The sequence below is a fragment of the Pithys albifrons genome, chromosome 1 (assembly GCF_047495875.1).
Source record: "Pithys albifrons albifrons isolate INPA30051 chromosome 1, PitAlb_v1, whole genome shotgun sequence".
Taxonomy (NCBI): domain Eukaryota; kingdom Metazoa; phylum Chordata; class Aves; order Passeriformes; family Thamnophilidae; genus Pithys; species Pithys albifrons.
In genome coordinates, this window is record NC_092458.1 from 19,905,139 (window position 1) to 19,918,477 (window position 13,339).

At 46.0% G+C, this 13,339-nt stretch overlaps 1 protein-coding gene across 1 annotated transcript in view; it reads right to left on the reverse strand.

Annotated features, from left to right (window-relative positions):
• The window catches only part of SH3RF3 (SH3 domain containing ring finger 3), a 248,422-nt gene extending 241,953 nt beyond the window's left edge, over positions 1-6,469 (reverse strand). Inside the window, exon 1 of the mRNA XM_071574674.1 lies at positions 5,981-6,469. Within this exon, the coding sequence (XP_071430775.1) occupies positions 5,981-6,376 (396 nt within the window). The 5' untranslated portion in view covers positions 6,377-6,469. The remainder of the gene's footprint in view (positions 1-5,980) is intronic.
• Positions 6,470-13,339: the final 6,870 nt, after the last annotated feature.

Consider the following 13,339-nt stretch of genomic DNA (forward strand, 5'->3'; position numbering starts at 1 on the left):
GTATTAAATATTGAACAAAATAATGAAATTAAAAGGGACAGTATAAATAAAACAGTGCAAAACTCAAGAAGTACCCAGGCAGACTTTTCAAGTTGAAACTGTAATGGCATTATTAACCTAAAATTATGAGAAGCAGACTAAAATAACTACACTGTAAGAAAATATCTTCCCAGAGAAAAAATCCTCCATGGCATCAATAAAATATTGTTGTAGTATTTTATGTGGCAGCTTATTGATTGCATGGACACAGCTTTGTCTAGAAAGAGCATGCATAGCCTCCCCCTGACCTGCAAGTACAGGCACCCTGCAATAACAGCCAGTGCCTGCAGCCAGTCTGACCTGTTGGGCATCCAGCCAGCATCAGGAGTCTGCCTGAACATGAACTGATAAGATTAGAAACAAGGAATACAGTGTACTGTTACAACCCATACGCAGAGCGCATCACTGCATCTCTGCACTGAAGCTCCCTGCAAACAAAGTGCAGCATCTCTGCCAAACCCCATTCAATAGTAGAAAACAACTGCTGGAGCTTCAGTGTATACAACTGTCGCTTTTTAATCTCCCCAAATCCCAGCCTCTTTAGTAATAAATCTGTGTTTGTAGGTCAGCTTCCTTCTTAAGATTGAGGAGCACATGAGGGTGGGTGAGTGCTACTGAGACAAGTTTTCAGCTGGGAAGTGTGAAGCCCAGAAAGCTCATGCAGCTCGTCAGCATGTTCTTTGTGTGCCTTAAAACCACAGCAGCACCATTTTCCCAAAGAGCAAACAGCAGAGATTTAGGGAAGGGTGGGCAAAAATTGCCAGGGCTAAAATGTGCACAAGATCTTTAGGGCTGAGTTGAGCAAGCCTCTCCATCTGTCTTTGAGTAACCAGCTACTGAACACCAAACATTGTCATATGCTAAGCGTTACCAGCATTTGTCATGAATCATTCACAAGGATGACGTGCAGGGATTAAACTTAGCATTCACATTTGACATCAAGAGGAGTCCCAGAGAGGCATGTCACACTGACACAAACTAACAGAGAGAGTCTAGGGATAGTGGCACAAAGCCCTCTCCATTACCCCATGACTCTTTTAGGTGTGACTGAGCCATTGCTGGTCATCCCAATCCAGCAGAAAAGGTCCACTGTCAGTACTGGCACCCTTTGGTCACATCAGGTCCACCATGCAATCTTCTAGCTTGCAAGTAAAAAGTTAGCATCATCATCCAAACACAAGAAAAACCACTCTGTTTCTGGAAAACATAATGGACATGAAGATGACACCTGCAAACAGCACATTTTCTGAAAAATCTAAGAGCTCAAATGATAAATTTTTCTGATGTAGACTCTCAGCAATCCCTTTGCCTATGCTCACTCACTTCTGGGAGGACAGTTTCAATTGCTGGGGTTTTAAATACTCCTGGCTGTATTTTCGTAATATGCTTTAGTATAGTAGTTAATCTCCTGTGTCGAAACACATTTTTAGCCATCTGCCAGACAAAAAAAAATCCTCAAGATCAGAGCCTTTGACACATGGAACATCACTCCTTTTTGGGTGGCTTTATGACCAACTTCAGGCATTGACCAGCCAAACTACACCATCAGAAGCTTATAAACCATAAAGAATGAACAAAAGTAAGGTAAATCCATAGATCTGTGCACGTGGCATGCTGCTGAACAGCACTCCTGTCTGTGCAAATCCAGCCATTAAAAAGGAAGTTGAAGTGTTTCCTCAATACAAGACAAAGTGTGTCCCCTACACAAAATCCACTGCTGCCGTAATATATATAAATGCATATAAATGCCAGGCTCCATTCACTTCCTTTTGCATAACCCAAGGTGGGATCTTTACCTGTCAGAAAATGTATCCAAGAAGGAAAGAAACACAGAAGTGGAGAAATACTGTGAGATCTACTCATGCTTAATCCACTGTAACAGCCTAAGATGAGGCAAGACTATTATAAAAAATAATGACTCAATGTCTCTTTTGAAGAATTTCTACAAAAAGTCCAGCTGAAAAGCCTGTATAGCAAATTAGTATTGCTCCCTCTGCTTGCAAAACTTGCATGAAGCCAACGGCTGGCAAATGGCAGCCTTCCACCTGAAACGGTGAAATAGCTCTGCAAAGCTGATACATTGGAGAAGCATCCAGTGCAACACAGGGGAGTGCAGCACATCCATCACATCACTCAAGCACGCTGACACATCATTTTCTTTATGTGCACATCTTACCCTCCACTGTTACCTATAACCCCATCTGGTAACGCACCACATGCCTATCCGTCACTCTGGCCATGTTTTCTGTTCTGGGAAAAAGGAGAGACATGTTTTGTTTTTCTAGGTTGTTCCTTTTTCATGCAAATGTAGTTCTCAGTTTGTATTACGAGCAAGCAAGCAATAAGCACCGCACCTGGAGTGGGAGACGCCTGGTTTAGGAGGAAATCACTGAAGACTTGCTTGCATTTAGCTAGCTATTAGATCTTGAGAACTCCTGGAAAAAAATTTAAGTTATGAACTGCAATAATTGTTAAATAAAAACCCAAAGCCCACATTCAGTAAAAAAGGCAGATTTACCATAATGCCCCAACAGTCTAAGGGAGCCATTTACTTTGACAGAACCTGAATTCCCCAAGCAATTCAACAGTGGTAATGGAAACAGAGGAGCCAATAAATTATAACCTTGAGTGTAATGTGCCTACCATTACAAACCACTCTTAGCCTCCTGCTCTATTCCCTGGGGGGAGCACACAGTTGTTGGATTTCCTTTCCTTCATTCTTCCAGCATGCTCTTTCAGCATTTGTATTCTTTTATAATGTCTAATACCATACACTGCATTTACATAGCAGCTTTAATGTAAACATCTCAAAATATGTTATACTGCTTAGAAAAAGACTCGTTTTTCCACAGGCTGAAAACAGAGGCATTGGGTCACTAACATGCTTAACAAAGTTCACATACTTTTATATATTGATAGAATCCCAAATATTGTTCAAATGTGCATTAGTAGGTACACACCACTTCCAGATCTCTCATACTGAAGATGTGTAACTTAAAACATCTACAGTATTTCAGCAGTGCTTCTGAAGAATAGTCTTGAACAACTTTAGGAGCAGCACCACTGCCAGTTCAGCCCCAGTTCAGCCCCTCTCACGACTTTCAGCAGTCTGCATAGACCTAGTCTGTGACAAACTATGGGGAAAGAAAGACCAGAGGCCAGATAATGAAAGACAAACCCCCCAGAGTTTTGCCAAAGTAATAAACAACATTAGTTGATTTTAGAAAATACTATCTATGCAAAGAAGACTTCCTGAAAGTATAAGGTGCAGAAGCAAAACACAGGCATGATAGCAACACAGAGGCTGACCCTGCTCTGCCTTCTAAGGTTAATTAAAACTATCACAGAAACAGATCCCTGGTGTGGTTCTAAACTATCAGTCCAAGGGTCTGGGCAAGAGCGAAGTCTGATAGAAGTGACTCTGAGTCTGTGCCATTACATTTCACAATTAGCAGTTCCTTCCTTCCTAACCAAAAACCCCATAATGATATGTCCCATTTCATACACTGCACTACATAAAATGAAAAGTATTAATTAACAAAATAGTATAATTTCCATTTAAGCCCCAGGCAGCAAATCTACAGCTATTTCTGAAATTTTATATATATATATATATATATATACACATAATATATATGTACTATACTATTATATCTATATTTATATAGAGATATATTACAAAGAATCACTTCCACTCTCCTCAAGGCACCTGAGTTGTGAAAGATCAGTGTAAGAGAGAAAGGGATGCAATTCTGCTCTTCTGTATCAGCCTCCAGAAGCCTGATTCTAGCCTGGATTGTACCATCTATTGTTTAGTTCAGAGAGAGGTTCTACACTGCGTCTCCAGGACCGCTCAGCAATCAGCTGTATCAGCAGCTCTAAGAAGGATTATTCTCCCCTGCTGCTTTTTTTAAAAGCAGATTAGTTCAGACTTTCTTTCACTGTAATGAACCTTGTAAGGATCAAGCACATTGTATTGATTTCCAGGATAAAATTGTGCCATCAGTCAAAAGGCCAAGCAAACAGTTTCACAGACCCACTCCGTCCCAGCAGACCCACTGCTCCAGACTCACCCATTAACCCCAGCAAAGGGAAAAGCATTGCAGTTGTTAACCATAAAAGCCAAAACGTGATTCTCAGGTCATGTAACTTTGCTTTCTGTCAATTCAGATGTGTAACAACCCTCACAGAAACAGAAAACAGAACTGATGATGCTCACCAAAGTGCTATTCAATCAAAGCCTGAAAATTATAGAATGCAACCTGGTTTTATTTTCTACCTGGTAGCTGCAGCAATGGGTAACTTTCCTCATCAAGCATTTCCTTACTTGTGCATCCTCCTGTGATATCCAAGCTTGACTAGGATTTAAAGGTTTGATAACCAGAGGTTGTCTTCATGTTGAATGGTTACAAAAGCCTGTTCAGGGTGCGGGACCCTGCCCCTGCAACATGAACACTGCAGGTGTGAAAAGCAGACCCTCCCTCTCACAAGAGAAGACTACTTGGACTTCAAACCAGACATTGTATTTTAAACTATCTAATGAATGGAAGCTTCCTCAAAGTCAAGAAGACAAGCTGCTGTGACAAAGCAGCACTAAGTTTAGTTGAAAAACAAGACAAAAAAACAGAGGGCAGAATTCCACTGCCTTTCTTCTTTAAATTGGACAAATCATTATTAAATACCTGAAGCTCATTGAAGACTACAGCTCAGTAATAAAGGATGTACCCTTCCAGAAATATTGTCAAGCATAATTCACTTCAAACTCAAACATGGGAATCTTATAGAACAATGTATGGCATTTGCCATCATTTCCTGTAGGCAAAACTTCAAAACACTGGTACAGGTCTATTCATTTTTCTCAGAAAAAAACCCCAAAATTAATTAATTGTAATATTTACTTATAGCAGTACAACCTCACAAGGAATCTCTGCACTGACTCTTCCAAATCAAAAGTATGTATCCTAAACTACAGCTCAAGCAGATTTTATGAAAGATCAAAGACAACTAAACATATCCAGCATACATATGAAATTAGAAGTAAGATGAAGTTCACAGTCTTAAGTGTCTCCATTGCAAAGTCTCCTGAAGAGGTCCAACAGTAAATTTTATCGGATCGAATTAAACAGTAATACAGAACACGGAGAAACTGATCTTTTCCCTCTGACCCAATGAAAACCTTGGCATGGATTTTAAAGTGTGCAAGATGGGGCACTCTGTTGCAGAGTTAAAAAAATAAATGTGCATGCGGCAGTATTTGCCTTCGATAAATCACACATCTTATGTATAAAAATGAGATTACGTCCCCTTGGGAGGGGAAACTTCAGCTTCAAACACCACTCCGTTCCGGCTGTTAGGAGAGTTCTGTATGGCTGTAGCCGCTCCCGGAGCGCTCTGGGCGCGCAGGGGGAAACTCGGGGGTGCGAGGGACGCGGCAGGCATGGGACCGGCCGGGAGTTCGCACCGCCTTCCCCCGCAGGCGGCGCGGGGTGGGAGCCAGCTCCGGCCCGCACCTGACAGGCACCTGGCGCGGCCCAACACGCCGGATAAACGCGCTTTCCATGCACGGTGATTCACAACTCCAGGAGCAAGTCCAACTCTGCTACACCGGGGGCAGCCCCGAGACTCCCTCGGTGTCGGTGGGGCAGCTGCCCCACAGCGGGAACGAGCCTGTCCCGGGGCGCTCCCGGCCCCTCCCGCCGCCCGCGGCCGCCCGGAGTACTTTGAGGACATCCCCGGCCGAGCCTCCCATCGTCAGATCGAAAGAGCCGCAACCGCGGGTACCAAGCGCGCTGGGCGGCGCACGCCCGGAGCGCCGCGGGCAGACAGCCCGGGCACACGATCCCCGCCGCCCGCGGGACGTCCCGCCGGCAAACTGGGAGCGCGCACACGCCCAGCCGCGCTCCCCCGGCCCGCCCGGCCCCGGCCCCGGCCCGGCACCCACCTTTCCCAGCAGGGCGCTGCGGCTGGCGGCCGCCAGCTCCCGCAGGCTGGCGGCGGCCGAGGCGGCGGCGGCGGCGACAGCGCTGGGGGCGGCGGCGGGCTGGGGGTACGTGGGGGCCGCGGCGCTAGGGCTGCCGCTGGCGCCCCCGGCGGCGCGGGGCCGCTGCCGGATGCCGTCCAAGAGGCGGACGAGGAGGATGTTGGCGGGCAGCTCGTCCACGCCGCAGCCCACCAGGATGCGGCACTCGGGGCAGCGCAGCTCGTGGCGGGAGCTGACGATGCTCTCCAGACAGCGGCGGCAGAAGGTGTGCTGACACGGCAGCACCTTGGCCGTGGTGTCCAGACGCTCCAGGCACACGGAGCACTCCAGCAGGTCCAGCAGCGACGACTCGTCCATCGCCGCCGCCGGCTCCCGCGCCGCCGCCGCTCCGCCGTCGCTCCGCCGCCCCCTCGCCTCCGCCTCCGCCCCCGCCCCGCCGCCACCGCCTCCTCCTCCCCTCCACGGGGCAGCGCAGGGCCCCGACGCCCCTAGGGCCGGCGCGGCCGGCGGAGGCGAGGGAGGGGCGGCGGGGGGGCAGCGGGGACCATCGGGGCGGCGGGGGTGGCCCCGGCGGCGGGCAGCGGCGACTCCGGGAGCTCCCTGGGCGGCGCTGCCCAGCGCCGTGCGGTGCGGCGGGGATGCCAGCGGCGGGAGCGGAGAGGTTCAGGAGGAGGGCACCTGCCTGCCCGCGCCTCCCCCCGCTGCCCGGCGCGGCTCGGCAGCTGCGGCGGGGCCCAGCGAGGAGCCCGCCGCGCCTCCGCGCGGGGCGGGGAGCGACCGGGAGCCCCGGGAGGGGCGCCGTCGGCACGGCTGCCGCCCCGCAGGCGGTCCCCGCCCGAGCCGCCGCCGCTCTGTAGCTCTCTGTAACTCGACCCAGCAGGGCTCGCAGCTCGCTTGCTGCCGCTACTCCCTCCTCCTCCTCCCCCCGGCGGAGACTCCCGGACAGGCGGGGGCAGGCGGAGGAGACCCCTCGGGTAGCCAAGGACATGCAGGCGAGGGTGGAGGGGAGCCTTTGCGGGCCTAACAGGGCGCCCCACGGGGAGCGGAGGTCGGCGGGCACAGCATCCCGCGGGGCGCGGTGGCGGTATCCGGGCGGGCCGGGGTCGGCGGGCACAGCGTCCCGGGGGAGCAGCCGCTGTGTCCGGCGGGCGGGGGTCGGGCACAGCATCCCGGGGGAGCAGCCCTCGCCCTGCGGGCCGGGAGCGGACCCGGGTCCCACCGGTCCCCCATCCCTGGCGGCGCGGCGCCCCCTGGCGGGCGCGGCGCGAGGCCACGGTTCATCACCCCCTAATCCCTCCTGGATACTTCGGGGAGTCCCCAAGTAATCATGTCTTCGTTATTGTGTCGTATAATCGTTATTGTGTCGTACTTACCCCCTGCGGGGGGTAGAAAGGTGAAAATCGGAGCGAGTGTTGAGCCTTCTCTCCCTGCCGGATGTCCTGGTCCCCAGCTCGCTGCCTGCCCAGGTGTCGTCCAATCTCCAGGTGGTACCCGCGTCCCGAAGGTTGCAGCAGGATGTGCTCAGGTCCCCTTTGAGCTGGTGTTCAGACCCTGCCAGGAGGGGCCAGACCTTGCCATTTTGGAGTTACACATCCGTGTTGTATGCTAACCACAAGAGATTTAAAAATACGAGATGCAGCCACTTGCACATGTGGAATATGCAGAGGGCCTTACCCTTAAAGAAGCTGTAGGAGAAGCCTTATTCTTCATATAAATATATAAATTGAAAATTCCCCTTTTGGCTCACTTTTGACTATTAAGACGATTAAGGGCCCTGCTTAAGCTAGAAACTACAATTGAAATACATCAGAATCTTACTGAAGACATTTTTTCATTTGTGGTCCAACCCCTAACCCAAGCTTTCTTCTATACTTGTGCCTGTGCTGTAACAGAGCACTTTTTGGAATTGGGGATCACAATCCAAGTGCTTGTAGAAGCCCTCCTATTCCTCTCTTAGGTGACACTTTTTAAATTGGCTTTTTGTGAGAGCCAAGTCAGCATGGCTACCCAAAATCTTTCTGTCAGATTCATGACACTACAGTTAACTTCCAACGCATACAGCAAGATGAACCTGTTGCGATAAAGGTATTCTAGACATTGTATAGGAAAATTTACTAAATTTCAGTATGTGAAAAGCCATTAATCTCTTGTTGCTTTTATGTTACTCTAGAAGAGAAGGAATAAGTGTAAAGCCAAAGAAAAGCTTCTGATGTAGAGCTCAGATCATTATTTGTTGCTGAGTAATGTCCAGTAATCTAACCTATGCCCTAGCAGAAAGAAATACCAAACTCAACAGCTTTAAACTATAAATAATACCAATGCCTGGAGAAATGTGGATACAGTATCAAAGACTTGGGCTTTCTCTGGAGTAAAACTGTTAATTTAAGAAAAAGGAATAGTGGAGAACCTTTAACGACAAAAGGCATTGCTTCAGCAAGGAGAGGGAAATACTGGAAAATCTGCAATTAAATGTGTAATTGTTTCAGCACCTCAGATTGCTTCTTTCCGAGGTGAAAACTTAAATATCACTGTCAAAATAAAAAAGTCAAAAGCACTCTGCTACACACCAGTGTGCCTCCAGTGACTAGAGGGGTACTTTTCATCCATGCTTCCTTCTGGTTGCACTAGGGTTTACAGACAAACTACCCTGTCACGAGGTTTCCCAGAATTGCCCTGTTAAGAACCAGGAAAAACTCTGGAGAACCAGCAACCAGAAATTATGTGAGGGTCCCTTGACACTAAGACAGCTTAAAAATAGTGCAGATGTGCAAAACATTTATTATTTAATAGAAGAAATCGCTGACACACTTAAAATTAGAGTCTGCTGCAATCCACCTGGAAAGCAGCACTCTCTTAAGAAGGAGCTGGTTGCCATCACAGAGAAGCAGAAACAAAGCTACAGCAGATCCTTGAAAAGGGTAGGAGGTAAGGGAACTCTCAGATCACTCCAGAGGACCACAGGGAGTTGCTGAGAGACACTGAGGAGAGAAGCATTTTCACACTTAAAAGTTTAGTGTGTGTTTGTGTGCCTCCCTGTTTGTGGACCTAACTGACAGTTAAGTCAGGCATGTAGGAAATGAAAGAAAAAAATCATCACACATGCTTTTCTTCTTGCCAGAGACCATGGGAAATATTGCATTAAATATTAGGAAATTAAATACTAGGAGTATTGGCTTTGGAAATAGAACAAAGATGAAATGTCATAAGTCTGAGATAAAACACATGGAAAGGAATGGGAAAAGATAGAGAAGAAACAATAGTTTTGGTTTACTTTAAACAAATGTGCAGTTTATTAATTTCCCTGTCTCAGCTGCCAAAACATCTAGCTAAAGATTCTAAGTGTGAAGTGATTATTTGTGTACTAATTAAGTAACTTGATTAACACGGTTCTCAGGCAGAGGTGCTGCTTTGCACACAAGGATGTAGCTGCACGTTTTGCCATGCGTTCCTTGGTGAATGTCTGAGAAGACAGCTGATAAGCAACTTCTGTTTCAGGCTGTGAAAGTGGCTTCAGTCGCATGGTAGATGAAGCAGTGAAGAGTTCTGGAGGAAAGAAGAGACTAAAAAAAGCACAATAATGTTGCAGGATAGTAGAGTGATATTGAAGCATTCCAAGACTTAATTTGTAGCTGTCCTTAAATTACAATAATGTACTAGGTATTGCTTAGTGCCTCAATTAATAATAAAAAAGTTTCTTCTTTCCTGGTTCTTTTCCCTGTATGATGCTGCCTGCTAATTAGTTCAGATCAGGAGAGACTGACAGAATTTGCTTTCTGTAATTACATCTGTGTTGGTTTTGAAGGCATTTTCTAGGGACAGTATCTGGACATTACACCTTCAGCTTTGTCTTCATGTATTTACATGCTGCTCTTGAAAATGCCAGCTCTTTCACAGTCTTCTACCAAATGGGATTTGATTATACAGAAATTATTCTCAATCCTTACTTATATGCTTACTCTGCTTTTAAGGATGTACAGTACAATAACTACTCAGTTAGGGAACATTTGCCTACTAAATGACAATGAGTAGCTCTTATTTATATGGTTCTTCCCAAGCCTGGAAGACACTATAAGAATGGTAGGCATTATTATTTTATAATGATCCAACATACTTAAATTTGCAGTGGAATGCACAGCAGTTCATTTTTAGTGTTGCATTTTCTTGGTATGTTTAAATAATCATTCACTTATACTTACATTGCTTACTTTATTTACATTTAGATTCAAAAAATTAAAGCATTTGTGGACTTCTGAATTAAGTTGTATTAATAGCAAGCAGAGGGAAGGAGGGGAACTTGTCAGCTCTGTCTTTTCTTCCTTTTATTTGACCTAAACAATCTGGTATATCTAGTAAAAAGTATCAGATTTCAGGCCATAGTAATACTTCTTTAAAATGGACAAGTTTAGTGATGGGATCTTCTCTCTGCTCCTTTGACCGGAGATTAAATATTTAATCAAGATCTATCTATGTATTCATCCATCCATCTGTCTATCTACATATACATCCCCCTCCATTGTAAAAGCCTAGCAATAACTCCACAAATAGTTTTTTCTCGTACGTAGAGAAGGTAACCTCTCTGTTACTTGGCAAAAAAACACATTATACATAATCAATGGTTGAAAATTCTTGTGGAAGGTACAGCAGGACCACTGCCCCAAAGTACATAGGCTATTACAATACCTGTCCTGGCAACGTATGCATGATAGTCTATCCATCAGGGTCTGGAGAGTGTATCTAAGATTCCCCCATATAAAACAGTCATAGAAGATCCATTCATTTGAACTCTAGATTTTTTCAATGCCAACCTAAAAGACTGGTTAAGGAGGACATATAACTTAAATTTATCTTGTCAGTATTTTAGCTCAGGAGAAAATATTTGCTCACTTTGTGTTTAACCACAACACTGGAATCAGGAAAGAAAGAAGGACATACAAGTACCTCTGCTATCTACTTAAATGCATGCTGGTCATATAGGCTAGAGGTGAGAAAGATGTGTGTTTAATAGTGCAGTGGAATGGGAGCAGATGTTCAGGTAGGCTCTGCGGCTGTCCTGCCCTATCTTCCCCAACAGACCTGAATGGCTCTTCTGTCCCCTCCCTTGCACCTTGCCTGTATAATCACTGTGCCTATGAAACTCATCCAGGCAAAAAATAACCCAGAAAAAATAAACATAAGAATTTTGATTATAAAAGTGACAGATACATTTTAAAATTCTGTATGTCAGGAAAATTACTCTATTGTGGGTTTGTTTCAATTAATTTATGAATTAAAATGGCATTTCCTCTGAGCACACATGCTGTCTGTTGCCAGTCTCGATACGACAGTCTGTCAAACCACTGCAGTTTTCTGACAAGTTTTATCACACTCCTGGTAGTTTGGGAATTATTTTTAAGATTTGGACAGAGGCAGACCAGGTGTTGTCTGTTGTGCAGCTCTTACTATACATCCAGCCCTTCCTTCCAGTGTGATTGTAAAACATTCCTTTGGCATGGCTTTCAAGATGCATCTTGGGCTTTTACACAATTAAAACTTCATCTTTTACTCTAACTTTTTAGGACCTCGAGCATTTATGACACTACTTTCTTTGCAGTAGATTTGTCATACATGATGCAAGAAGCTTTTAATCTTCATGGAAATGAGCTTGATTGCATCAAAGGCTGAAAAGGAATATTATTCTAGTCCTGAGGAACTTTTTCAGATCATGAATATCATGAACTACAGTTCCTTACCCTCTCTAGTTACAGTCTGTAAGATGACAAAAACACACATTCTATTTCTTTTATCTTCTTCATCAATCATAAATTTGATTAAATTTTCTTCACTTGGAAACACAGATTTTTCTTAAAAATTGAAAAATCAGTACTTCAGCTAATGATTAATTAATTTACTCCATTTAGCAAAATGCTTTTTCCAGTTAGTTGGTTTCTTCCCACAACTCACATATAAAATTAACAGCATTCTGAGGATATCTAACAAAGTCTTCATATTGGGCTTGCATGGCCAGATTTTGGTAGCAAGAGGTCTGCAGGGGTGGCTTCTGTGAGAGGCTGCTAGAAGCTTCCCCTGTGTCTCATGAAGCCTATGTCAGCTGGCTCAAAGATGGACCCACCAACCGCTGGCCAAGATGATGGTGGTGACACCTTTGTGATAGAGTATTTATGAAGAGGGCAGGGGGAGGAACCCTGGGCAACTACAGATGGAGAGCAGATTGAGAATATGTGAGAAATACAGCCCTGCAGAAACCAGGAGCAGTCGAGGAGGGGAGGAGGTGCTTCAGGTGCCGGAGCTGAGATTCCCCTGCAGCCTGTGGTGAAAACCATAGGGAATCAGGCTGTCGCCCTGCAGTCCATGGAGATTCACAGTAGAGAAGATAGCCACTAATAGCCCCTGAAGGACCCCATGCCAGAGCAGGTGGATGCCTGAAAGAGGCTGTGAACCCATGAGAAGCCTGTGCTGGAGCAGGCTCCTGGCAGGACCAGTGGAGGGAGGAGCCCACAGAGGAGCAGGTTTGCTGAAAGGACTTGTGACACCGTGGGAGACCTGTGCTGGAGCAGTCTGTTCCTAAAGGACTGCACCCCGTGGAAGAGATCCATGCTGGAGCAGTTTAGAGAGAACTGCAGCCCATGAGAAGGACTCATATTCGAGAAATTCTTGAGGACTATCTCCTGTGGGAGGGACCCCCACACTGGTTCAGAGAAGAGTGTGAGAAGTCCTCCCTCTGAGGAAGGAGCAGCAGAGACAATGTGTGATAAAATGACTGCATCCTCCTTTCCCTGTCCACCTGCACCACTGAGAGAAGGGAGGTAGAAAATAGTGGATGAAGGCCAGGAAGGGAGGAGCAAGGGGAAGGTGTTTTTAAGATTTGATTTTATTTCTCATTATCTTACTCTGATTTGATTGGTAATAGATCTAATTAATTTCACCAAGTTGAGTCTGTTTTGTCCATGACTGTAACTGGTGAGTGATCTCTCCCTGCCCTTATATAAACCTATGAGCCTTTCATTGTATCTTAGCCCTGTCCAGCTTAGATGATTGACAGTCCAGCTTTGGTGGAGACCTGTCATCCAGCCAGAGTCAATCCACCGCACTCCCTTCTTGTGGTACTTCACTGTAGATACACCACATGCCTCAGCTGGCAAAGCTGCATGTCTGCCATAAGGCCATCCCACTAGCAGAAGCCCAGGTATGGCATCATGGTTACTCCTCTGTTATGATTTTGTTGTCACAAGAAGAAAACAAACTATTTCAACACTGTTCTACCACTAATGAAACACCTGTCCAGTTGTTTTAGAGAAACTAGTTGCAGGGAATAAGAAGAGA